Source organism: Myotis brandtii, unplaced genomic scaffold (assembly GCF_000412655.1).
Source record: "Myotis brandtii unplaced genomic scaffold, ASM41265v1 scaffold312, whole genome shotgun sequence".
Lineage (NCBI taxonomy): Eukaryota > Metazoa > Chordata > Mammalia > Chiroptera > Vespertilionidae > Myotis > Myotis brandtii.
In genome coordinates, this window is record NW_005361955.1 from 3,046,844 (window position 1) to 3,072,326 (window position 25,483).

Here is a 25,483-nt window from a genome sequence, read left to right on the forward strand (position 1 = left end):
TGACAGGGGGCGGTGCCCCAACTCCCCAATCAGCCCTGCTCTGAGCCCGACCAGGGGCTGCACCTAGGGATTGGGCCTGCCCTCTGCCACCCAGGAGCAGGCCTAAGCCAGCAGGTCGTTATCTCCCGAGGGGTCCCAGACTGCGAGAGGGCACAGGCCGGGCTGAGGGACCCCCCCCTTTCCCCCCGAGTGCACAAATTTTTGTGCACCAGGCCTCTAGTACAATTATAAGAAGATAGGACAGTATTTGTGCAGGATAAATGAATAAATAATGGAAGAAATCTGAGAAGCTAGAATCAGACCCTGGAATTTATGTATGACAGAAATCACTGCAAGTGAATGAGAAAAAAATGGACTCTTCAAGAAGAGATTTTGAGATCATTGGTTATCCATAAGGGGAAAAAATGAAATTGTATCCCTACTTCACAAATACCACAAGTGTTAATTTCAGGTACATTAAAATCTACATGGTAGCCCTAGCCGGTTTGGCTCAGTGGATAGAGCGTCAGCCTGCGGACTGAAAGGTCCCAGGTTCAATTCCGGCCAAGGGCATGTACCTTGGTTGCAGGCGCATCCCTGGTGGGAGGTGTGCAGGAGGCAGCTGATCGATGTTTCTCTCCCATCGATGTTTCTAGCTCTCTATCCCTCTCCCTTCCTCTCTGTGAAAAATCAATAAAATATATATTTTTAAAAAAATCTACATGGTAGTGGAAGATATATAGAAGGAGGTACAGGAAAGCATCTTTATGACTTGCTGTAAGAAAGGATTATTCAAACAAGATGCAAAAAGTACAAATCATAAGAGGAAATATTAACAATTTGAGTATAATTTAAAACTTTTGAACTTTCTATTTCCTAGGAATAAACTTTCTTAACCTGATAAAGACTATCTATAATATTTCATCATATTTAGTATGACGAGCATTTCCTAAAAGTCAGAAACAAAACAGATACTTCTTACTCATAATTTTCAACATTTACTGGAGTTCCCAGCCAATAAAAATACAAAACATGGAAAGATTTCAGGTATTAATATTAGGAAGGAAACAAGAATATTTCCAAATTACTAATATATGGTTGTCTATTTAGAAAATCCAAGACAATCAAATAAGAAACTATTAGAATTTTCTAATTTCTAATCAGAATCATAAATGGATAAAAAATTATCTTCATAATAGCAACAACAACAAACATAACAGGACCAAATGTTCAAGAAATTGGCAATTCCTATATGAAGAAAACTAGAAAATGTTATTTAATGGATAAAAAAATTTACATTTATAAATTCATCAGCAAATATTTGTTAAGCACCTGTTATGTGTCATGCCCTGTCCTAGGCTTTGGGCTATTTTGGGGTAAAGAAAAGAGACAAATGTACTTGCTTTCATGAAGCTTCCATTCTAGTAAAGAGACAGACAATAAACAAAATAAAGAATAAAATATAAAGAATGTTTGATAGCGACAAGCGCTATGGAGAAAAATAAAGCAAGAGGAGAATAAGGAGTGTGGAGGAGATGCAATTTTTAGGGACAGTCTCACTTAGAGGAACAGTGTATGCTACACAATGGGAAGTCTTATATTGTAGAGATATCAATTCTCTCAACAGGTAAATATGTAAATTCAATGCTTTCCCAATTACAATATCAACAGTCTTTTTAAACTTGACAATTTCATCCTATGTTTCATGTGGAAGAGAAAATGTGGGAGACAAAATAATCAAGAGGACTTTGAAAAGGAAGAAAAGACTAGGATTTTTCTTATACAATCAAAACATTATAAAGTTATAGTAATAAGTGGGGGAAAATACTTAATTTCCTAATTCTTAATTCAAGTTATAGTTTTTCCAGCAATTTTCTTGCATTGTCACCAAAAGAAATAATTTTATCTTTAATAATTTATAAATTCTTATGCTTCTAGTTGCTTTCTCTTATCTAACAGTATTGACCAATTCCTCCAGTATCAGGTTAAATAATAATAGTGATCATGTTCATGCTTGTCTTAAACCAGACTTTAGTGGAAATGCCTTCAATGTTTCCCAGTAAATAAAATGCTGGTCTGAAGGCTAAGATATCTCTATCTCTATCTCCATATTTATATCATATATAAAACTTATATACATACGTTTATGTTAAGAATATAATGACAATTTTGTATCTTATCATTTTAAGAAAGAATCCATTGGTTCCTGTTTTATTATTTCTATCAGGAATGGGTTTTTAATTTTATAAAATGTTTAGCTCTATTTATATGACTTCCTTATTTGACTTATGATGACTTATAATTCCTAACACTGAAGCACTTTTGCATTCTGAAATGAGTCCTACTTGCTCAGGATGTTTGTTTAATATGCTGTTGGGTTCTATTTCCAAATTTCCTATTTAAGATTTTTGCATCAATATTCATAAATAAGATTGGCCTGTAGTTTTTTGTTGGTAAAATTATACTTTTTGGTCAATTATATTTTCTAGAACATCAAGTTTCAACTTCTTTCATTTTCATTCTCTCACAAATATACAGTGGAATTATCCAGAGGCTAAAGTGTGTGTGACAACAAATTGAATGCCGAAGCAGGTGAGAATCCAATTGTCTTCTATGAAGCCAGATATTAAAGAGACTTGAAAAATGCAAACAAACCACTCTTCCTAGCAAATTTTAAAAGGAATATATAATTATTTTTATATAAATAAAAGCATTATTTATATGAACATGTAATGGGTTTATTATTTAAAATTTCATGTATTTGCATGGAGTTGTGGTTTTAAAAATTACCTTTCTTTTGACTGTCACTTTCCCCTGGTCATTTCTTATTTTGTGCCTTTATGCTTTCTCTCCCCTTTAAAAATACTAGATTGGCTTTTGGATTGTTTATTTTTGTTAATTTTTTCAATGAACCACCTTTTGATATTAGTATAGGTTTTAAAATCTCATTAATTTCTGCTTTTTAAAATATATATTTTTATTGATTTCAGAGAGAAAGGGAGAGGGAGAGAAAGATAGAAACATCAATGTTGACAGAGAATCATTGATTGGCTGCCTTCTGCACACCCCGTACTGGGGATCGAGCCCGCAACCCAGGCATGTGCCTTGACCTGGAATTGAACCATGACCTCCTGGATCATAGGACGATGTTCAACCACTGAGCCATGTCAGCCGTGCATTTCTGCTTTTATTCTCATCAATTTATCTCTTCTGCTTTTTTCTATTTATGTCATTTTCTTACATTTTTAGCATATTTAATTTATTTTAATATTTATTAACATAGGTACTTGATACTATTAATTTTCTTTGAGTTTCACTTGGCTATATCTCTGAGATTCTGACATCTGTTTTTAGTGTAAGAATTTTCTAGAAATTCTGCCATATCATTTTACATTTCCTCTTTCATCCTTGACTATGTATTTTAAATATCATAAATAATATGGGCCTTTTTCCTTTTTATCCTCAGTGCTCCTTATTAAATATGATAAAATTTGAAATAAGGGAACCTGAAAACATGAAGTTTTACTGTTTACCTATTTGTACTTTGCAAGCCCCAGGCACAGTCCCATGCCAGGTTTGTGACAGGTGAGTTTGGGCTAGATGCCTTCTGAAATTCCTTTGATTGGAATTCTAAGATTTAATTATTCTAAATGTATATGTAAATTAATTTTTTTGTACATTTGATTTTAAAATTCTTTTTTTACATGGATGTTTCTCTCCTCAGAAAGACTTTATGGTTTTCAAAGAGAATGCAAATGTCCTCGTTCTGATATCACACTTCAACTGACTGCAGCCAAGTAGAAAACTTCTTAAAGGAGGTGGGTTTAGAATAAAGTGTAGGAAATTGAATACAATTCTGGCCATAACCAACCAGAGACCCCTGCTTGCAGGACCACCACCCAGTGTTACTCATGCCACTAAAGGCACTTCACATTGTGTTCTGCGGGGGCAGAAATCGCATACGTTGTTTTTCTCCAGCAAGGGGAATTATGCATACACTGACAACATGAAACTACCTATGCCAGTACCTCGTTGCTACCCATTAAATAACAAACCTCCTGTGTTTGGAAGAGTGCTACCACTGTCAACATAATTCAGAAGAAGCCAAAGTGGTGGACTGGTAAGTTTTAGGTTGATAGGTTTGTTTCACAGCTCTGTTTGATTGCCTGAATTCCAAGTCTGGAGGTTTTGGCAGATGTTTTTTTCAGAAACGGTGTTCTCTTTGTGCTCTCTGATGTACATGCTCCCAGCTGGCACTTTGCTGGTATTTTACCCATGGGCTAAAGTACTTTTACCAACATCCAAATTTTTTTCCCCTCCAAGTTAGCTTCCAGCAGCCACACCCTTACTCACAGTGGAGCATAGACTCCTATACTCACTTGAATATTGTATTAAATACAGTATATATTTAAATGAATCTCTTTCATATAGGGTTGTGCCTTGGCCTTCCTCTCTACCCTTCTATCTCACAACACTGGGCCCTTTGAGGGTTTGTTGGAAGGCAATAACACCTAACTCAGGGATGGGAGTGGAAACTCTGGCTTAGCCCTGCCTGTGGTTACACCAACAAGCTCTGGATAACCACCAGTAGGAAGTTAAGCTTCCCACTCATATTTATCCATGATTATCTGTCACACACTTGATTATCTTGTACAGCACTTTCCTTCAGTTCATTTGGATGTGGAACCTGGCATGAGGAATCCATTCTTCCACAATGCCATCTAAATGCTTATTTATTTTTGATAAGCTTCCTTTTCCATGTAAGAAAAATAAATGCATTTTGTGATCCTGGAAGATCCATCTATTGAAGTCTTGGATTTCATTATAGAAGAGAGACATGGGAAGGGCATTACTGACAAAATGGCAATGTGAAACATGTTTTAAATATTCTCTAACCTTAGCTTTTGTAACCTTTCATTAGATATATCCTGTCACTTAAGAGTAAATATTTTAATTAAAATGATCTTTCAAACAGCTAGCAGCTCCGAGGCTTGAAGCAATTGTAAGGAATAAAGATACTGCCAAAGAGCCTAATCCCATTTTCCAAGGTACACTCTGTAGAACTCCTACACTGGTCTGGAGGCAGTGAGCTCTGATCCAGAGGTTGACATTGAGCCACTCTTCTTGTCCTTCTCTGAGTACTTTGGCACTCGTGACACATGTTACTATCTGCTGAAGCGCCCTGACCTGTGCATCCCAGGTGGCTTTCAATTTGAGGAGCTTCAACTTCTTCATTTTGGTAAGGGTTATAATATACCTTTAGCTCAATTTCAGCTAAGCAGAAAGACTAATACCTTATATTTAAACACAGGCTGAATGGATAATCATCAGAGGTGTTGTAAACAGGATAGCAGAGTTGGACTATACCAGCGATAAATAGTTTTTTTAGACTTGTGTGTCAAGGAAGGGATGCAGTGATCACCTTGGGATAAAGGGAAAATAGAGAGGTCAACACAGTGGTGTGCCTGGCCTGCTGTTCTCCTTTAATCAGGAAAAAAAAAATACCTTAATCTGTTTTATACATTAAGTATTATTATTATTACTTTAAATATGTTTTATTGACTTTTAGAGAGAGAGAGGAAGGGAGAGGATAGAGAGATAGAAACATCTATGAGAGAGGAACATCATCAATTGGTTGCCTCCTGAACACCCCCTACTGGGGATTGAGCCTGCAACTCGGGCATGTGCTATGACAGAATCGAACTAGAGGCCTCTTGGTTCCTGGGTCGACACTCAACTGCTGAGCCACACCAGCCAGGCTCGTGTAAAATATTTTTGAAAAAATGGGTGTTCTTTTACAAAAAGTAAAGTTCAAAAACTATTGGACTAAAAATAATATTTATGATTCACAGATTTCCAAGAGAATGCACAGATCTCCCTGCCTTTCAAGATTTACTCTCCATGTATCCTAAAAACCCACAATATTTAATGGGTCTCCAGTTTTTGAAGGTAATGCTTGAGCAGTAGCTATTACTTTAAAAAGGTGATTTGGCCGTAACCGGTTTGGCTCAGTGGATAGAGCGTCGGCCTGCGGACTGAAAGGTCCCAGGTTCGATTCCGGTCAAGGGCATGTACCTTGGTTGGGGGCACATCCCCAGTTGGGGGTGTGCAGGAGGCAGCTGATGGATATTTCTCTCTCATCGATGTTTCGAACTCTCTATCCCTCTCCTTTCCTCTCTGTAAAAAATCAATAAAATATATATATTTTTTAAAAAAGGTGATTTGGGTGTTTGTATTTATCCCTAAATTCTAACTAAATTGCCAACTGCAGAATCTGGCTTAGTAGATTCGGCTTCAATGTGGTATTTAGCTTTTTGCCTTCTGCTCAAGCTATTTAGCCATTAAGAAGTTACAATCATAAATTATTGTCCTTTGACTTCATTACGTCAAGCAATATTTGGTTCCAAAAAGTCTGTGTCATCCATATAATTAATAGGACCCAAATCCCTTGTAATTGCGTTGTCAGACATCACTTCTTGGGTGAAACATGAGTGAGGGCTTGAAGGGTGAGAAGTATTTGGACAAACAGAAGAGAGAGAGCATATCTTTAACTTCATGAGCAGAGGTGAGTAGGCAGGAAAGGACAAGTTATATTTGGAGAATTGTGAGTAGATCATTAGTTTGGAGTAGAGGATTTGTGTAGTAGGAAGCTAAGACCATATATTGGGTTTTATTTGTAGAGAGCCTTGGTGATCATTTACAGTATGGCCTTTATGTTCAAGGCAGTGGGGAGCTATTCTGGGTGTGAGTTAGGGGTGTGCTTTGGTGTAAGTGACACTTTGGGCTTAATCTGGCCTACGTTTTCAGAATGAATGGGAAAAGCAGGTCTGGCTGGAAGCAGCTGGAACATTACAAAGATACAAAGTTAGGGGACTTGAACAAAGGAAGTATTTGCTTCTAAAAATAGCATCAAAGGATCCAAAGTGGTGACCCAGTTAATAAGAAGTTAGAAATCCAGGACTTTTTAGGATGCTCTCCTTTTGATTCCTATTACATTTTAGTTGGTGCCCGCAAGGTTCAGTAGATCTTATAGAAAGCATTGCTGGGTTCTACTACTACTCCATAGGAAGACGTTCTTCAGTGGTTGTCCTTTATAAAGTTTTATTGGAAGAAAATCTATAATCATATTTTCAGATAAAAATCAAGAATATTTTCTGATTTCTATATCACTAGGCAGTTCTTTGAAAGAAAGGTTTATTTTTAAGTAGGGTGCTTGAAATTTTTTTTATCAAATATTGAAAGCAATCTCACTTTTTAATAATATTGCCAGTCATATCATAGGCCATGGCTTTTCTGAGAGAAACTAAACTCCAGCATTTACAAGGGGTAGTCTAGGGAGCTCTAGAAGAATGTAACAAACTAATGTAAAGATTTTCAAGTTAAGCCCTAGCCAGTTTGGCTCAGTGGATAGAGCGTTGGCCTGTAGAATGAAGGATCCCAGGTTCGATTCTGGGCAAAGACACGTGCCTGGGTTGCAGGCTCAATCCCCAGTAGGTGGCGTGCAGGAGGCAGTGATCAATGATTCTCTCTTGTCATTGATGTTTCTATCTCTCTCCCTCCCCCTTCCTCTCTGAAATCAATAAAAATATTGTTAAAAAAAGATTTCCAAGTTAAGAAAACACCATTTCCTCTTCCCAATACAGACTTCATACCTCTTTCCATACTACCCTTATTCACTTGAATTAGTCTCCTTTAATTTCCAAACCATCTTCCTGCAATATTGCAAATAGTTCAAAACTAGCTTTCTGAGAAATCTCACCCACCCTAGGCAAAACTCCAGAGATGGTCTAGTCTCAATACTTTTTTGTCAGTATGAATTGCTCAGGTTTGCTATAGAGACAGACAACTCCAAAGCACCAATTGCTTATAACACAAGCATGCATTTATCACTCACATTAGATGCTGGCACCTGCAAACCAGCTGTGGTTCTATTCCACTTGTCTTTCCATGCTTAGACCCAGGCTGAACATTTTTGTGGCAATGGGAGAACCAAATGAGCTGTCTTTGTGGAATAAATTCTGTTGGTTTTCATGCCATTGGCCAAAGTCCCATAACCAAGCCTGATTTTAGTGGGACAGGGAGGCAAACCACTTGGCAATGGGTGGTGATGCATCATCCATTTGAAAAAAGGAAAGTGAATAATTGGGAGTACAAGGTATTCACAGTCCTCCCTCATGACATTCAACAAGTTTTTAGGGTTATCTAGAAATGGTCTATTTACCAAATGTAAAATGAGTAAAAAAAAGAAAAAAGAAAAAAAGAAAGAAAGAGAGAAAAAAAAAGAAAAGAAAAGAAACAAGGAGGAAAGAGACAAAAAAGCATGACCCTTTTTGAAATGGCAATCTTAGAGAAAAGGATTCTGTTGGGAATGTGCTCAGTCATCCATGAACTTAGCTTATGGCAAAACTCTGGCGTCAGAAGTCTACTAGTAAATCAGACATAAAGCCTTGATAAATCTCCATGCCACTCCCTTATCTTGAGACCAGCCATGAACCCATTTATTTACCTTAGTACAGTAAGACAGATTCCAGCAGAACAAACTTGGAGGAGAAACTGCAAAATCCTTAAATTATTCAGTAGGAGAGAAACTTAGAAATTTCCTAAGGAAAAATCATGTTTCACTCACACATTCTCAGCCTACTAGGAATTTACAACTCTAAAATTAGGAACAAAGTCCAGCTCAGGAGGCTACTCTTAATGAAACCTTTGTATCTGTAATTCTTTGATCCTACCCTACAATGAGCTTCTTGCAAGTCTAGGGTCCCTTTTGCCTTAGTTCATATGCTTCCTGTATTCTGACCTGAGCAATCTCTGCCCTAGCTCTTGGAAGGCCAATGTTTCTGCTTTATAGCTTTAACTACAGGGCTTAGGCTAACATCTCTATGTTGCTGAGAATCTTTGCTTCCACAGAGGCTTCACCTCTAACTCTGCCTCACAGTATTTGGTCTCTTCTGGAGGAATCTCTTATTTTTACAATGATAATAATTTTACAATATGGTCACTTATTCATGTAGAAAAAAAGAGAGTATTATTATATATGAAGGCCATTGGAAATCAGCAACAGTAAGGGTCTAGAGATCAATACAGTATGTAATGATTCCTCTCAGAATCCCTTTACCAATCCACCACTTAATTGGATCCCCATGTACTTTACTATTTAACTATTTGTGATGATCTGTTTAATATCTGTCTTCCCCATTAAGCTGTAAGCTTTAAGATGACAGGGCCTTTATCTGTTTTATTGATTATATCCCAGGACCTAGCAGAATACCAGACACATAGTAGGTGCTCAGAACATATATGTTGATTGATTGACTGAAGTTAGACTAATTGTTTAATATCTTAGGGCTTTAGTTTTTTCATCTATAAAGTCAGGGAATAAATTATATTATCTTCAAAGTTCTTACCAGATGGAACTAATTTGTATTATCATTTGTCAAGTGTACTGATGTCTGCAACTTTCTATGAAATGCATTAAAAACTAGATGGATTGTTGAATGCACAAAGGGATGGATAGATATGGGATAAAGCAAGAATAATACGTTATTTGTAGAATGTAGGTAGTGAGTATAAAAGTGTTCGCTGTATAGTTACTTCAACTTTATGTGCATTTTTAAATTTTCATAATAAAATGTTGGGGGAAATGTGGGGTTCTGAATAGCCTAAAACATAGACTTCAGTAGAGAAAAAGCTGAAGAAAATAATTCAATATAAAAATCATAAAAAAGAGTTCAAGATTATGAAAAGAATAAAGTGACAAAAGAAGCACATACAGTTTAATGAAATCATGTGAACCTGCAAAAAATCTATGCAAGTAGTAGAGGTAATAAGTGATTGTAAGAATTTAGGGAAGAGAGAACAATCAGGGGGGACTACTAAGATGGGCAGAAAGTGCTTCGTGGGTAGGTGGTGATATTTCAGCTGGGCCTTGAAGGATTTATATGATCTGGATGGGTAATGAGGATAAGAAAAGGAATTTTTAAGGGGCTGAGGATAGCTGAAAATGATAAAGTGAGTATATGTGTAGAGCAAGAATGTGAAAGTAAGCATAGTGGATTTTACATCAGCTTAGCTGCAGCCAAATAGGAGGAGATAGGGTTGAAAACCAATGATGATAATAAATAAAATATTAGGATCTTCCTTATATGTGTGGGGTACCTGTATACAGTACTTTTCATGCATAATCTCATTTAACCCTAACAACAGCCATATGAGGTATTGCTATTACAGTTGTTACTAGTAAGGAAACTGAGGTTTAGAGAAGTTTAGCCATTTGCCCAAGGTCACACAGCTAACAAGTGGTAGAACTAGTACTGAAACCAGATTTGCCTGATCTCAAAGCCCAAATACCTAACCACTAGACATATTCCCTTCCTGATAAATTGAGGCTAGACTCTAGGGCAGTGATGGCGAACCTTCTGAGCTCGGCGTGTCAGCATTTTGAAAAACCCTAACTTAACTCTGCTGCCGTGTCACATATAAAAATTGTTTGATATTTGCAACCATAGTAAAACAAAGATTTATATTTTTGATATTTATTTTATATATTTAAATGCCATTTAACAAAGAAAAACCAACCAAAAAAATGAGTCGCATGTCACCTCTGACACGCGTGTCATAGGTTCGGGGGACCTTAAGTGCCAAGATAAGGAGTTTGGGCCCCATTCTCAATGCTTGGAGTCCACTGAAAGATTCTGATAATCAGAGGTTTTAAAAGAAATAGGCAAGAGCCTTGGTTGGTGTTGCTAAGTGGTTACAGTGTCGGCCCGAGCACCAAAGGATAGTGGGTTCGAATTTCAATCAAGGGCATGTACTAGTACATGGGTTGCAGGTTCAATTCCCTGCCCTGGTCAGGTGTGTGTGGGAGGCAACCAATCGATGTATCTCTCATATTGATGTTTCTCTCTCCAACCCCCTCCCTCCCTTCCACTTTTTCTAAAAATCAATGGAAAAAATATCCTCAGATGAGGATTAACAACAACAACAATAAAACAAAGAAAGAAAGAAATAGGCAAGAGATTGAAGCCAGGAAGCCCAATTAGGAGGCTGGCAAATAAGAGGCATAAATAAAATTCCTAATCCAGAATAATAGCTATGGGGACAAAACAAAGGAATAGTCTTTAAGAAGAAATAATCTACTTGAAATAACCTCTTGCTATAAATATTATATCAAAATAAGTTGAGAAATTTACTACTTGGGTGTTAAATATTCAAATAAAAAGTAACTTTAGATCCCAAGAGTTGTATTGTGTTAGCTCAGTGAAACTCCAAAGGCAAATGAGCAGCCCAAATGTCATTCCAGTCCACTCCCAAGCCACTCAGTTCTCAAGGTGGTTTGAAGGTCTTCAGAATGTTGAGTGGTTGAGCTGTCTAGGGGGCTTCTTTGGGCCTATTCTTTACAATTCTCTGCCAAGAATGATTACCCATGAGCTCCAGAGTGGACCCAAGAAGTCCAAAATTGTGTCATCCCCTTAGTAATCTGAGAGAGCTAATCTCCCTTCCTTCAAGAACTGGATCTAGAACAACCAGGGTTTGTCAGGCAGTCACTGAATTTAATCACAACTACTGGGATGGCTGTAGCTTTCTGCTATGGAGGAGTTAGCTGAAGGATGGAAATTCTTATCAGAAGAGTTATATATGGATATGGAGGTGGATGAAAATGGGGCAGTGTTCCCTGAGGAGCATTTGTTTACAGGGTGTGGGGTTCCTGAAGAGCTCTCTGGTGTTCTCTTCTCACCCCACTCTCTCGGGTTATTTCCCTGAAGATGATAGGCTGGGGAGGTATGAAACAGAAGAAAAGACTACTGACAATAAAGGCCAGTAGGCAGGCATGTGTGTGTGTGTGTGTGTGTGTGTGTGTGTGTGTGTGTATGCGTGTGTGACTATATCAATATCCAAGAAAGAAAGCAAATTCTCAGAGTGATAGGGTATTGAATAAGAGGAGGGAACATCAGAGAGAATGAACAATTGCATTGTTTTCTCATCAACAAACTCTGAAGTCCAAAGAGATCGATAGGAGAAAGAGTACCATTCAAGTGTGAGTCCAAACTCAGATACTTGGAAGTTACCTATAACGAGGAATAGCTTCATGGGGCTATTGTGAGATTCTAACAAAATGATAGGTGATTCAGAGCTTTATAAACCATATAGTGTCTTTAAAATGCAAGATGCTGTATAAACTGTGAAATACTATACAAATATAAGGGATAATGATTATGATTACCTGAGGAAGAAAACATCATTCTAAATATAGTCTGTTACTTGAGAATTATACAGTAATAAGGTTACTTTTAACAAACAGAATTTGCCTGCTGAAATACATCTTCTCTCCTTCAAAATCGATAATCTTGATGGGACTTGACATTTACTTCAAAGAGAAACTATTAAAAACATATGAGACTCCTTTTCTGGGATTAATTTCCTTTAGAACCAGTTTATAAGCCACACAAAATTATCTTATTAATTTATAGCCACATTGTGTTTTGAACCTTATATATTATTTAGCTTAATCATTAGAGTTAACTCCCAAAGAATTATAAGTGTTGCAGTTTTCTTTAAATCAAAATTCACTCCCTAAAGCAATGATTCTTATTCTTTGTGTGTGTGTGTGTGTGTGTGTGTGTGTGTGTGTGTGTGTGTTGAGGACCTGCCAAAATATACAATACACAGAACAATTTGTATATGGATCTCTAGATTCCCAGGTAAAGAACTTCCTAGAGTTACAGAATTCAAATTTGATGGCTACAGATCTGAAGGCAATTATTTTCTAAGCATAAGCAGCAGACTTATTGGAATAAATGTTTAGCCTCCCAAAGGAATTGTTTGAAGGAAACCACACCACTGTACGAATGATCATATGGTATGAACAATTAAAAATTAATCCATCATATGGGTTTGTGCTGTCATTTCTATGGCTGCAGTGGTTTTGTGTGTGTGTGTGTGTGTGTGTACGTGTACGTGTACACACAATCCTCATTACTAGTAGGATGCTTAGGCAGCAGCATTTGTCTCCCCAGGTGTCTACCCTCAACTCAATTTAAACAACTCAAAAGAATCATAGCCCTAGGAAAAGGCATTACTCAGTTGGGTTGAAATTGCCCTACAGCCTACCTGGTCACAAGAGATGAAGAAAGGCAAGCTTGGTCATTCTTTAGCTGCTCCTGGAAGAGGGCTGGCCAAAAGGGCTTTGGGGATTACACTGGTGTTCTTTTTATGAGACAGAGAGGATTTCTTATGATCCTCTCACATGCCAACCACTGTTAGCACCAGACTTGAGATAAATTAACTCATTAAAATCTTTAGAAAACCTCCTCAGAAAGGTAGTATTGTTCTCATTTATAGATGAGAAAATCAAGACCCAGAAAAGCTAAATGACTTATAATTAAAGTCAATTAGCTAATAATTAGCAAAGCCAGGATTTAAACTCAAATTTGATTTCAGAGCCTAGACTCCTTCCACTGCCCAATACTGTCTCTTCCCATTTCTTCCCCGGCCTCTGTGAAACACTCTTGTTAGCCTCTCCCTCCCTGGAGGGCCTCTGGAAATGAAACCCATACATTTACCTCACAAGGGACAGTGCCCCGAATGGCCCATCTAGGACTGAGACTCACTTGCTTCTATTACTAACTTTCTTCATGACATGACAAGCTCCTTAAGTTACCTGGGCCTTGGTTTTCACATCTGTAAAATAAGAGGATAAAAGTAGATGAAACTTTGAACTGAAAAATTCAATGACTGAATTTTGTGCACTCATCCCATTCTCCCTAGCTGGCATGCCTCCCTATCCTGTGGGTTGCTCACAGCTCACCTCTAGGGTGCCGTCTTCTCTGACCACCCCAGCTTGACACCAACAACATGTACCTGCTTGTTGGCCATTTTACACTTATTTGGCTCATCTTTTTCATTCTCCTTCCATATCTTTTCTGAATTCCTCAAATATTTTTGTTTATTTAACCCCTATATAACCAATTTATGAATAAACCAATTTATGTTGTAATTCCCCCCATGAGAGACCGTTGGTTGTTTCCATTTTTCACCAATGATGCTGAGACTAATTCTTTTACTTGCCTCCTTGAGTACATGTGCAAGAGATTCTCTAGAGTGAATGTCTAGAAATGAAATTGCTGAGCCATAGGGTTTGTGCATTGGATATTGCCAAATTGTTCCCTGAAGTGGTAGTACCAACATTATGTTCCCTTTTGCAATGTGTAAGAGTTCCATTTCCCATATCCTCACCAATACTTATCAACCTTATTTTTTTTTTCAAAATAACATTTTGACTGCATTTGCCTTATGGTGCTTACCACTTTCTTTTTAATATTTGTTTATATGCTTCCCCTTTACTGGGCTGTAAAATGTTGTGAGGGCAGAATCCTTGCTTAACTCATTTTCGTATTTTTCCCACAGAACTTATCAAGCTTAGTAAGAACACAATAAAGAGTTGTGAACAAATAAATGATGAGCAGAATTAATTAATCTTTTGTTGTTGTTAATCCTCACCCAAGGTATTGTTCCATTGATTTTTAGAGAGAGTGGAAGGGACAGGGAGAGACAGAGAAAGACAGCAACTCAACTGGGGCTGGGGATCAAGCCTGCAACCTGGGTACATGCCCTTGATTGGAATTGAACCTATGACCCTTCTGTCTGTGGGCCAACGCTCTATCCACTGAGCCAAAAGCGCAACTAATTTATCTTGATCCAGGGAGATGGAGAGTTTCATAAGGGCAGGGATGAAGTGTTCTATCTCTATTAACCTGGGATGAAGATGTGGGTAGGGAATCCCCATCAGTTGTAGAGATGATTGCACAGTGGTCACAATTGACCTATAGACTAAGGTTTCAAGATCTATAATGGACGGTCATCAACCCTTGGAGATCCCCGCTTTAGATCAGTTATCATGGTACTCATCAAATATTTGTTGATTGTTGTGAGTGGCAAATTTCCCAATCTCTGAGGCCATCTTTATTATGTACCAAGAGGGCTGTTTCTGAATGGAACTCCCCCCACCTCTGGCCCCACCCCATTACTAAGGGTTGGATAGAATCCATGTGTCCTTTGGACTAGGGTGCTGCATGATCTATGGTAAATCCCTCCCCTTTTTGTCACCCCAGCAGTTCCAGGGTTGACTCATTTTCTAAATAAGCCACTAGTGGTTTTTGGTCTGACATTAAATGTGGAAGAATGAGTAATTTTTCAAGAACCAGAATTATATTTGATCACAATAAGATACACGGTGTATGTTACTCATGGTTCTAGGATAAGGGGTCAACACTGGTAACAAGGACTCTGACCTTCCCCCATCCTTTCTTTCCCTGAGGTCAAGGGATAGGTGAAGGAAGTGGGTATAAGTGTGAAAAAGTTTTGTGTACATCTCTTATTTTGTTGCCACGTTATGTACAATTTAACACAATTACATCTTGCTCCCTCTGCTAGATTAAGTAAAAGCAATATAGCAAAGTAGTCAAGGCCATGAGTTCCATTGCTACACTGCTTGGGTTCAAATTCCGGCTCCACCACAAACCAGTTGGGTGAATTTGAGCAAGTTATTAAATTGATGTGCCTCCATTTTCTCATTTGTAAAATAATAATAGTACCTTGTTTGTTATAAGGAATAAATGATTTGATAAATGTTAAGTGCTTAGAATTCTGCCTGGAACTTAGTAGCACTATGGAAATGTTAGTAAATATTTCCTTGAATTCATCACATGTTTATACTTATATTAAATGCTCAGTAAATGCTTTTTAACTAAATGAATTCTCTTAAGACATATTTGGAATCAGGGGGATAGAAGTGACTACAAGTGCTAGACTCTTGGTTGGAAATAGAAGAAACTATAAAGATCAATTCCCTTGAGCATAGATATTCCTTAACCCCCTCACCCCCACCACCACCCTTTTGTTTGGTTTGTATTTTGTTCCCTAGTTATATGTGTTGTGTTGGAGGAGAGCTGCCATTCCCAGAGATGTCATTTAATGGGAGGTTCTACTTCCTGCCTTTTAAGTGTAAGAAGAAGGTACAGATCTAGAACCTTGAACTCTGACAGCATGGCTAAGTTAGAAAGGAGACCCTGGCACCAGAGAAATCCATTCTCTGACCTCTCAGCATCTACTTTAAGGAGAAGTTAGCAAGATAGTGGCATTATAAGGTGAGTTAGCAAGATAGTGGCATTTGGATGAGTGTTTTGTTGAGTTAGTAGAATGGGTATCACGCATAGGAAATTATTTTGATAAAATGTCAATATACTGATTTCTTTTTATCGGTGCAGATGTGGTACTTATCCTCACAGCATTTTTGATCTGGGAGAACATACTCCTGAGTACCAGAGACATGAAGAAGCTGGAGTGAAAACCCCAGAGACCATCCTCCATCACAGGCCTCTTCAGGATGCCTGGGGCTTGTGGGATCCCCTTCACCAGGCAGGTCAGTCCAGCCTCATTGGTACCACCATGTGGGCTTCAGCTGAGAAGCTTGATACACCAGACAAGTGGGTCTAACTTGACTGCTATGGGGGCAATGGTGCTATGCTTATTAGAAAGTCTCGATATTTAGTAAAATTGGTAGAAATGCTGAGTTACTGAAGGAAGTACAGATGTCCTGGAGGAAATGTAATCACTGGAGAGGTGTCAGGAAGCCCAGCACAAGTGGTGTCTAAAGGACAGCCATACTCTCATCCACTTGGAAGTAGTCGTACACTCACAATCACATTCACGCAGAAGCACATTCACACATAATAACACAAACAGCTTCACCCTCCTAGACTTTTCCCTTCCCTGCACTCCCAAACATGCACACACACCTCACATACACTCAGTCAAAAGGGTAGCTGAGGGGAGACCTCATGGCTGAATCAAATGCTGGTTAATGCTGCTGCTTTTATTACACCAAATGTCTTAACATTTATTTTGAGATGAACACAAAACTTGGTATACTGCTGTTACAGTGTCATGCATTCTCCACAGTGCAGCTTCGGAGCTCAAGACCACTGCAGCACACACAAAAGAACTGCACTCCAGAGAGGGAAAGGAGAGAACTGCAGATCCTTGTTCTCTCCAGTATCAGTAGACTAAAGGTGCTTCACTATGACAGCAGTCAAGGAATCTCATGTGCTGGGCAGGTGTGTTTTCAACAGCTAATCAGGTGTGTCTGACAAGGGATCCAGGTAAGTTCCTAACACCAAGAATATTTTGGGTTAAGTATATATTCCCCACATAGTCAGCACTGACTAAAGAAAGGGGGGCATGCTTAGCACTGCATCTGAGTTAGGTTAAGCTACCAGGAGTCCTCAATGAAGGGAATCCTGGTTTCACAAAGAAGAATAAGACATGATGGCGCTGTCACAATAAGGCCACTAAACTCACACCAAACGATGACCTCAGAGAATGTTCTCACAACTACAGAAAAGCAGCTCTATTCTCTCTGATGTCAGGTGCCCTTTGCTGATTAGGCACCTGCCCTGAGACCGTCACAGGATCCTTTCTGAGCTGCACATCACTTAGCACAATGGAGCAGAGGAAGGGGCCACACAAGTCAAGGTCATGGGACATCACTACCAAACGTGGCTGACTGTTGTTGGCAAATGTCTCAGATGCCTTTCCCGGTTAGGCCAGGTGCCCACGTGTGTCTGAAGAGCTAATCTGAAAAGAGGCTGGCAAAGGACTTCCTCAAGCTCCTGATGGTCTCTGCTTTGGCTTCATCCTCATTGGCTGAAGACCGGAAGAAGGAGGACTCAGAGAAGCTGAAGGCATTTGTCAGGGACTGCGACTTGCTTGAAGATAAAAACCAGAGAGAATGTGAGAGGGTGGTGTTCCCAGCAAGGTAGGAAAGGACGATCACATGAGGATACACAACTGGAACCCCCACTCCCACCCAAGGGAGACCACGGTGATAGCAAGCCAGCAGGGATTGTGCTACCAGGATCCTGGGAGGCTCCTGTGCTATTTTCTTCACCTTCACTGCTGCTAAAACAGGAAAGGATGGGAGCAGTGAGGGAGAGAGGAAGGAGGGAAAAAAGGAAGAAGAGAAAAAAGAGAGAGAAGGAAAAGAGGAAGAAGGGGTGACTCAAAGGATGTTTCTTTTATTTAATGCTAAAGGGTCAGCAGACTAAATTTCCGAGGCCTCAACTTGGTAAGTACTAATCTAGGACTCACACCCTTCCCCTCTGATGAAATGTAGCAACTAGGGGCCCATGGACTCTTGTACTCTCTTTTCCATGAATTGTCAAGTAGTGGAGTCAGCATCAGAACATCTGAGTCAGTCTTGATTCTGCCACTCACTTACTCTTGACCTCAGGCAAGCTATTGCCTTTCTGGTATTTGGTTTTTATTTGTGGTCTGTACTTGTTTGGTAAAATAATCTCTAGGCCTTTTTAGAGCTTTTTATATTCTGCTTTTTTCTTTCATTCCAAAAGAACCTTTTGGCTTGGCACAAACTCTAGTGCTCAATTTACCTTGAGCATTAAAGTGGATGTAATCACTCTTTGCAGCCTTCCTCAGAGGACTCCTAATATAAGGTCTGTGGGGCTCCGGGTGTACAGGGGCAAGAGACACAGTCAGCCCTCCACATTCACAGATGTAACCAACTACGGATCAAACATATTTGAAAAATAAATCCCAGCTAATTCTTAAAAGCAAACTTGAATTTGCCATAAGCCAAGCACTACGCTGAAGCCATGTGAATGAAGATGTGAAAGCATACCTGGCTGTAGGTTATATGCAAATATAGGTTATATGCAAATACTACACAATTTTATATAAGGAACTTGAGCATCCTCAAATTTTGGTGTCTGCAAGGGGTCCTGGAACCAATCTCCCATGGACATTGAGGGACAACTCTACTTATCAGGCTGACACAAGGTTGTTAGGCAGTTTTCTAATAAAAAAAAATCACACACATTTTAGGGACTGATTTATCCCTTGAGAGATTAGCAATTCAAAGAGAAAAACTCAATACAAGAAGGTCGAGGAAAGGCTAAGCCCAGAACTTCGGAAGAAGATACAGGTCTAGTGTCTCCAGTGGTCTGTCTTCTCTCCTTCTTGATTTCTACTATGTCCCTTTCCTGCCAGTTTCTGTCTCCAGAACTTTTTTCCTGGTGCCTTAAAACTCCCAGCCCTCCCCTAAATTCAGGGTGTAGCCCCAGAAACTTCATTCTACAGAAGTATGAGCAGTTTCTCGCTTCCTGCAGTGACTGTGAACAGATGCCCTGCCTTTCATTAGACTAAAGATGAGCCACACATGCTGGCCTCTGGGAGGGGGACTCCTCTGCACACACAAGCTAAGGGCCTGGGTATCAGCCTTCCTCATTAGAGGCTGACTTTATTCAACAATGTAAGCAGTGACAACCCAAAAATCTGCCCTCAATCTGGGGCCAAAATTGGAAGGTAGGAGAGATTAAAAAGTCAGCATACAGAAAAAAAAAACTGGGTTGAAGGGAGGTTATGGGACATGTGAGATAAGAAATGTGTCACTGGCCAGAGCTGGGGAGCTGGAGTGAGTGATGCTCCTCCTGTCATGTAGGAAAACCCAGAGAAAGTGGTCATCTGGAGCCCCTGAGTCCTAATTCTGGCTATGCCATTAATGAGCAGAGTGGCTTTAAAAATGAACATTAATCGAATCTCTCTGAGCTATGTTTTCTCATTTATGCAATGGCTAGACAATCTCTAAAAGTGCCTCATTTGAACTCCAAAATTCTATGGCCCCCTATTCTCCCTCCCTAAAGATTCTCATTATTTTACTATGAGAAGCACAGATGGGTCTATACCAGTGATGGCGAACCTATGACACACGTGTCAGAGGTGACACGCGAACTCATTTTTTTCGTTGATTTTTCTTTGTTAAATGGCATTGAAATATATAAAAAATATCAAAAATATGTCTTTGTTTTACTATGGTTGCAAATATCAAAAAATTTCTATATGTGACACGGCACCAGAGTTAAGTTAGGGTTTTTCAAAATGCTGACACGCTGAGCTCTAAAGGTTCGCCATCACTGGTCTATACCATTCCCCCAAGGCTTCAGCTGTCTGTGCTGATAGTGATGCAGAGTACTGTTTGGGGAAATTGAAGAGAGGTATCTCTGGTTCTGGTGGAGAAGGTGGAACTGACCACCACCCACATGCTGGTGCTGTTCTTCTCAAGTACAGCTGTACTACTTCCTAGGGGTCCTCAGTTCCTCTCTGAAGCAGGGCAGTATAATGGGGGCTTCTAGAGTTTCTCCTCGGAATGAGGGAACCCCAGAGGATGCAGTTGCTCAGGGACTCTATCTGAGCCCTTCTCAGATGACCACACCAGAAACTGACCTCTCTCTGAGAAAGCTGAGAGTAAAAAGTTGAAATGGATTTAACTAATTCTCTCTTTTCCTTCTGGGCAGCCTTGCTAATTATATACTGTAAACTGTGAGTCAAAGGCAGCAAAGAGGATTTTTTTTTTAATTGAGAGAGAGTGAGAGTGAGAGAGAGAGAGAGAGAGAGAGGAGAAGGAGAAGAAATGGGAAAAAGAGTAGGAGACAGGACCAAAAAAACAAAAACCCTAAGCTAGTACAAGAATAGAAGGGGTAGTATCTATGCCTTATTGTCACTCCCCAGGAAGAAAGGGGAGGGTTTGAGCTTCTAGCTAGACTTTAGACTTTCACTTCCCTCTTTCCTATCCTCCCCAATCAACCCTAAATAGGCCCCCAACAACAAAAAAACCCCACACACAACCAAAAACCAAAAAATAAAACAACCCAAAACCAAAACCCCCAAAAAACCCCACAAAAATATCTGTGGAGGAGGAAGAGGCCTGACTGAAGGTGCTTTCTAGCACCTCTGGAGCCCAAGGCCTGCGAGGAAGGGCAGGAAGAGGGGAGGGGAAGCAGCTGCTGAGTTGTCTCTTACTTGAGCTGTGGGTGAGGCTGGGGCTTCTGTGGTGGAGCAGCCGGGGGTGGCTGGGCCTCTGCCAGGGAGCTGCTGCTGGAGGGTGCATCTCCGTGGGTGGTGGGGCCGCCCGGCAGCTGAGGAGCCGAGAAGGAGGAAGAAGAGGAGGAGGAGGAAGAGGAGGAAGGTGGCACTGATGGTCCACGGGGGAGTCGGCGTGGAGGCAGCACCTTGCCTGGGGGTTGCATTCCTTGGGGTTGCCCAGGGCCCCCTAGGTTCAGTACAAGAAAAACTTCATAATTTAACCATATCAAAGGGTTTTCTTGTTAAAATCTATGTCTCAAAGGGTGTGGTTAGTTAATTACTGAAAGGATAAGCTCCATTACAAGAAGCCACCCGAGGCTCTGAAGGACTCCAGAGGGAGTCCCTGGTTACCCTCATACATTGCCACCACTTGCTTTCCCTCAGAGACACAGCACCTCAGTCACAGCAGAAGTCGGGGGACAGGGAAGAAACCATGGGATGAGCGGCTTCAATCAGAGGTGAGCTCTCTATAGAAGACCCCGCAGACCAGAGGGACCCCACCCCTCTTCCCCAGAGGTTCCTCAGGTACAGGCCAACCTGCCCCTAGTAGGAGATCTCAAGTTCCACACAGCAGACACAGTACAGGGCAGTGGAAAGAGCAGTGGTCTGGGAATCAGAAAACCCAAGACATAGTCTATCAGTGACTCCTTGAGCAAGTCAGGAAACTTCTCTGGGCCTCTGTGTTTCTAAACATAAAACTGTTAAAAAAAATAAGGCCTACTTGTAGTTTTCTTTTAAGATGGTAGTGTTTTAAAGATGGTAATAGGTGAGAAAGTTCTTCAAAAAGTATTCTGTGCTTTATGATCATTGATAATCACTGACTTACATTGTTTTATGGAGCTAGCCTTTGTCCTGCTCTGAGTCTATATACGTGTCTGATTCCCACCCCCACCCCACCAGGGCTTCATTTTAGTATTAGCTCATGCCCATGACTAAGATAAATCTTTTGTTTCCAGTAACTCTTTTGCTTTTTTATTACCATCCGCAGGGGCTCCAGTCCTTTTCAGGTGAGTATGGTAAAATTCTACAGAAATCCAAGCCCCATTTTCCCCCTGGAGATGATGTGGGCACCACCTGGTAAAGAAGACTCCCCCACCTCCAACCCCTCAAAGAGGACCAGGATTCCCTTCTCCCAGAATGAGACAGAAAACCATCTGTGGTCTGGAAAGAAAGAAGTCATCCTTCCTCTGGAGATTGATACACAGTAAGTGTGGTACCAATGGCTCTGATTTTGCTGAGGGTGGTTACTATAGTCAGGAGTCAAAAGATGTCCCCATCAGCACATATAGACTAGTGGAAATGATGCATAATTGGCCTAGAGATCCAATTTCTCAGTCGAAATCTCAGTGTCCACATCCATGTGCCTACTGGAAGGAGTGGTTTATAGAAACTCAATGGCAGCTAAAAGTTGTGGTGTAACTTAGTTTTCTAGAAACACAAGAACACCTGTACCCTCTGAAGAGGTAAAAGTCTATGTTTATACCATTGTGCACCCATGACTGTCGGCCCATTTATCATCAATTATCAATTATCTACTTTATCATCAATTAACAATTAATACTAGGGTTAGTTACACATAAATATATAAATGAATGAAAAAATGGAAATTTTCATGTTTAAGAATTCCCAGGTTCAAATTAGATAACTATCGAAGATGACAGGTTAGCACAGTGGTTCTCAACCTGTGGGTCGTGACCCCTTTGGCGGCCGAACGACCCTTTCACAGGGGTCGCCTAAGACCATCCTGCAAATCAGATATTTACATTACGATTCATAACAGTAGCAACATTACAGTTATGAAGTAGCAACGAAAATAATTTTATGGTTGGGTCACAACATGAGGAACTGTATTTAAAGGGCCAGAAGGTTGAGAACCACTGGGTTAGCAGATTATTTCATATTAACCAGTTTTTGCCTTTTAAAAGTTTGGCATTATTTGTATTAACATCTTCTTATAAAATATTTCACATTGATAGCTCAGCATCTTGTACCAGAAATCTTAAAGCTTTCCCACCTGTACAGAGATGCTTGAATAGCCAGAAACTTTACAACTTAACACTGAAGACAGATATAACTTTTCCTTTATTGCACATTAAGCTGTACAAGAGAGTCACAAAAGAGAGGTACTTCAATCACACTTCCAGCATTAGCTGAGGTTCTCACGCTGGGTCAGTACAAAAAAAAAGGGACAACATCAGAAAAGAAATGGGTACAAAACACCTGAATGGCAATCCTATACTGCGATGCGTATGTCCCCCAGGCCATAGAGTTGTCCCTTAGCATGCTGCCTGAGGTCACATGACAGTCAGGTTAAGCTGTCTACTTGTGTTTGGCAGTTTTCTCTCCCACCTGAGAGACCTTGGCTGATACCACCCTGGAACCTGACTGAATTCAAATAGCAACTTTGTGTTTGTGGTTCACAAATGTCACATGAAAAGCACCTGGATGTTCACACTGAGAACATGCAGAGAAGCAACACCACTATCAGCTCACCACTGGACAAAAATAATAAATAAATAAATAAATTCCTCCATTTGGGGAAATGTTGCTTTATTCCTTTCTATCATTTGATCAGATTGGGAGGTATTGAAGGGCCTGATTCTTAGGCAACTCACCTGAAAGAGTGTAAATGCATATATGTATATATTTACAACAGATTGATTACCATCATCATCTAAAGAAGGGATCAGAGACAAGAACATTCACACTCAGTGTATTTCCCTGTAGCCTCTGAATTTGCCAGCAACCCAAGGAGAAACCAGAGCAGTGTCCCCTTGACACATAAATCATGTTACATACTGCCAACACTAGTTATTCCTCAGACCTGGTAATCCAGAACAGTGACATATCAGTATAGGAGTGAAAGGGAATGTACAAGTAGAGCCAGAAGCACTTCTTCTGAAAGGCAAACTGCTGGCATGAACTTCCATGAACCATGATGCTAGAGGAGGCCACTTGGTGCCCATTCCGAGCCTGGCCAGGAGATGGCAAGATGAGGCATTGAACCCAAGGCCTGCTTTAATTAACTGCCTCATCTCTGCCCAGGAGCTGAGTATTGGAGGAAAGAGAACCAGTGAGGGTTCTTCAAGAGCCACAGCTGTGCAGCCTTTGCCCCAAACACACACAAGGTAACATCTGAGATAGTTTTTCCCTAGAAAGATAAAGCTCTTTATACTTTAGACTCCAGAGGGCTCTCATAACAGCAGAAAACTAAAGCAGGAGTCCACCTCAGAGTTCTGTAGGCAGTGTACCGACTCAAGTGAAATGGGACATTTTAAATTTGGTCTCGTGTTATGATGCCTCAGGAGAGGCCAAGAGCAGAATGGCCCGAATCCTTCCCAGACTTTCAGTAGCTCCCTGCATTCTATGTCTAAAATTGCTAAAGAATCGTCTCTGTACATAGGTCAAGCTTTGGGAATACAAAACAGCCTCAGTTCCACAAAAGCACACACATGGCCAATTCAGAAACAGCAACAAAGAAGAAACAACTTGGGGGGACTGAGATCAACACAGAAAATACTCACAAGTTCACCTGGATATTGCACATCGGCGGCCCCATTTTTTTTTTTCTAATCTCAGAGCTAATTATTTAATAATAAAAACAACGGGTACACTGGGATGTAAAATACAAAACACATTCTTAGAATAGCTTCTTCTTTATGTTTCATGTCATCACTGAAAACACAAGAACTCTACAGGCACAGCCAGCATATTCACATATACTCAAACTGCACCAAATTTTAGCAAATGGAGAAAAATGTGGATGGCTTCAGATTCAACGGATGAAGCTATGGAAATTAGACCTTGGAAATCTCTTAAACTTCTATCTAGTCATGCAGAAAGAAAGCAAAAAGCACAGTTCATTGAAGATCCCAAGCACATTCATGGAGGTAAGCAGGGGGTGGGGGTGGTTTAATCTGAGCCCAGACCAGGGGGGAAGGATGTGTTAAAGGGGAAGGGGAAAAGGAGTGGAGTAGGGTTTTATTTTTGTGGTCTTTGTTTCTCTCCTGTCCATCCCCTAGTCCTATTTCACCCCACATTATGTAATACTTTAAAAAATATATCAAACCACCCAGAAGGTAGAGTCACACTGGACTTGGGAGAGGCACGATTCTTTTGTACACTGTTTACAAACAGCCCTGGAATCACAAGTTATACAGAGAAACATAAGTGAGCATTACAAGCACGAATAGGGACAGGTAAACAACCAGACAGAGGAGCTGACACTGCATAGGAAAAACACAGTCCAGTCAGCATTGAAAGAACGCAGAAACGGCACCAATGGGAGGGTGAGTTGCTCCCCTCCCCACTTTCCTTATTTGTTTTTGGCTTAAAATTTCTGCTTTGAAAAATTAACTACCAATCACTTTAAGAAGCTTGGACTTGCTTTGGCCCTACTGCAATGCCATTACAGTCGAGAATATACTGTAAACAACCTTGGGGGGCTGGCCGCTGAGGTGGGGTCTTGCTTGAGTCCGGATCCTTAAGTGTTCCACTCTGGAAGACAAAAATGTAAAAGAGATAAAAAGAAAACTCTAAGCAGATTCCAAAGAGAAGCCCTGTGGCTTTG

General features: G+C 40.1%; 1 protein-coding gene and 1 pseudogene across 1 annotated transcript in view; one reads left to right on the top strand and one right to left on the bottom strand.

Annotated features, from left to right (window-relative positions):
- The window catches only part of LOC102254196, a 30,779-nt pseudogene extending 14,306 nt beyond the window's left edge, over nt 1-16,473 (top strand).
- Nucleotides 16,474-16,831: 358 nt separating this feature from the next.
- The window catches only part of SYN2 (synapsin II), a 119,021-nt gene continuing 110,369 nt past the window's right edge, over nt 16,832-25,483 (bottom strand). The window contains exons 11-13 of the mRNA XM_005870131.2: nt 25,350-25,410; nt 20,851-21,100; nt 16,832-17,744 (exon numbers count right to left, since the gene is read on the bottom strand). Of these exons, the coding sequence (XP_005870193.1) occupies nt 17,609-17,744; nt 20,851-21,100; nt 25,350-25,410 (447 nt within the window). The 3' untranslated portion in view covers nt 16,832-17,608. The remainder of the gene's footprint in view (nt 17,745-20,850; nt 21,101-25,349; nt 25,411-25,483) is intronic.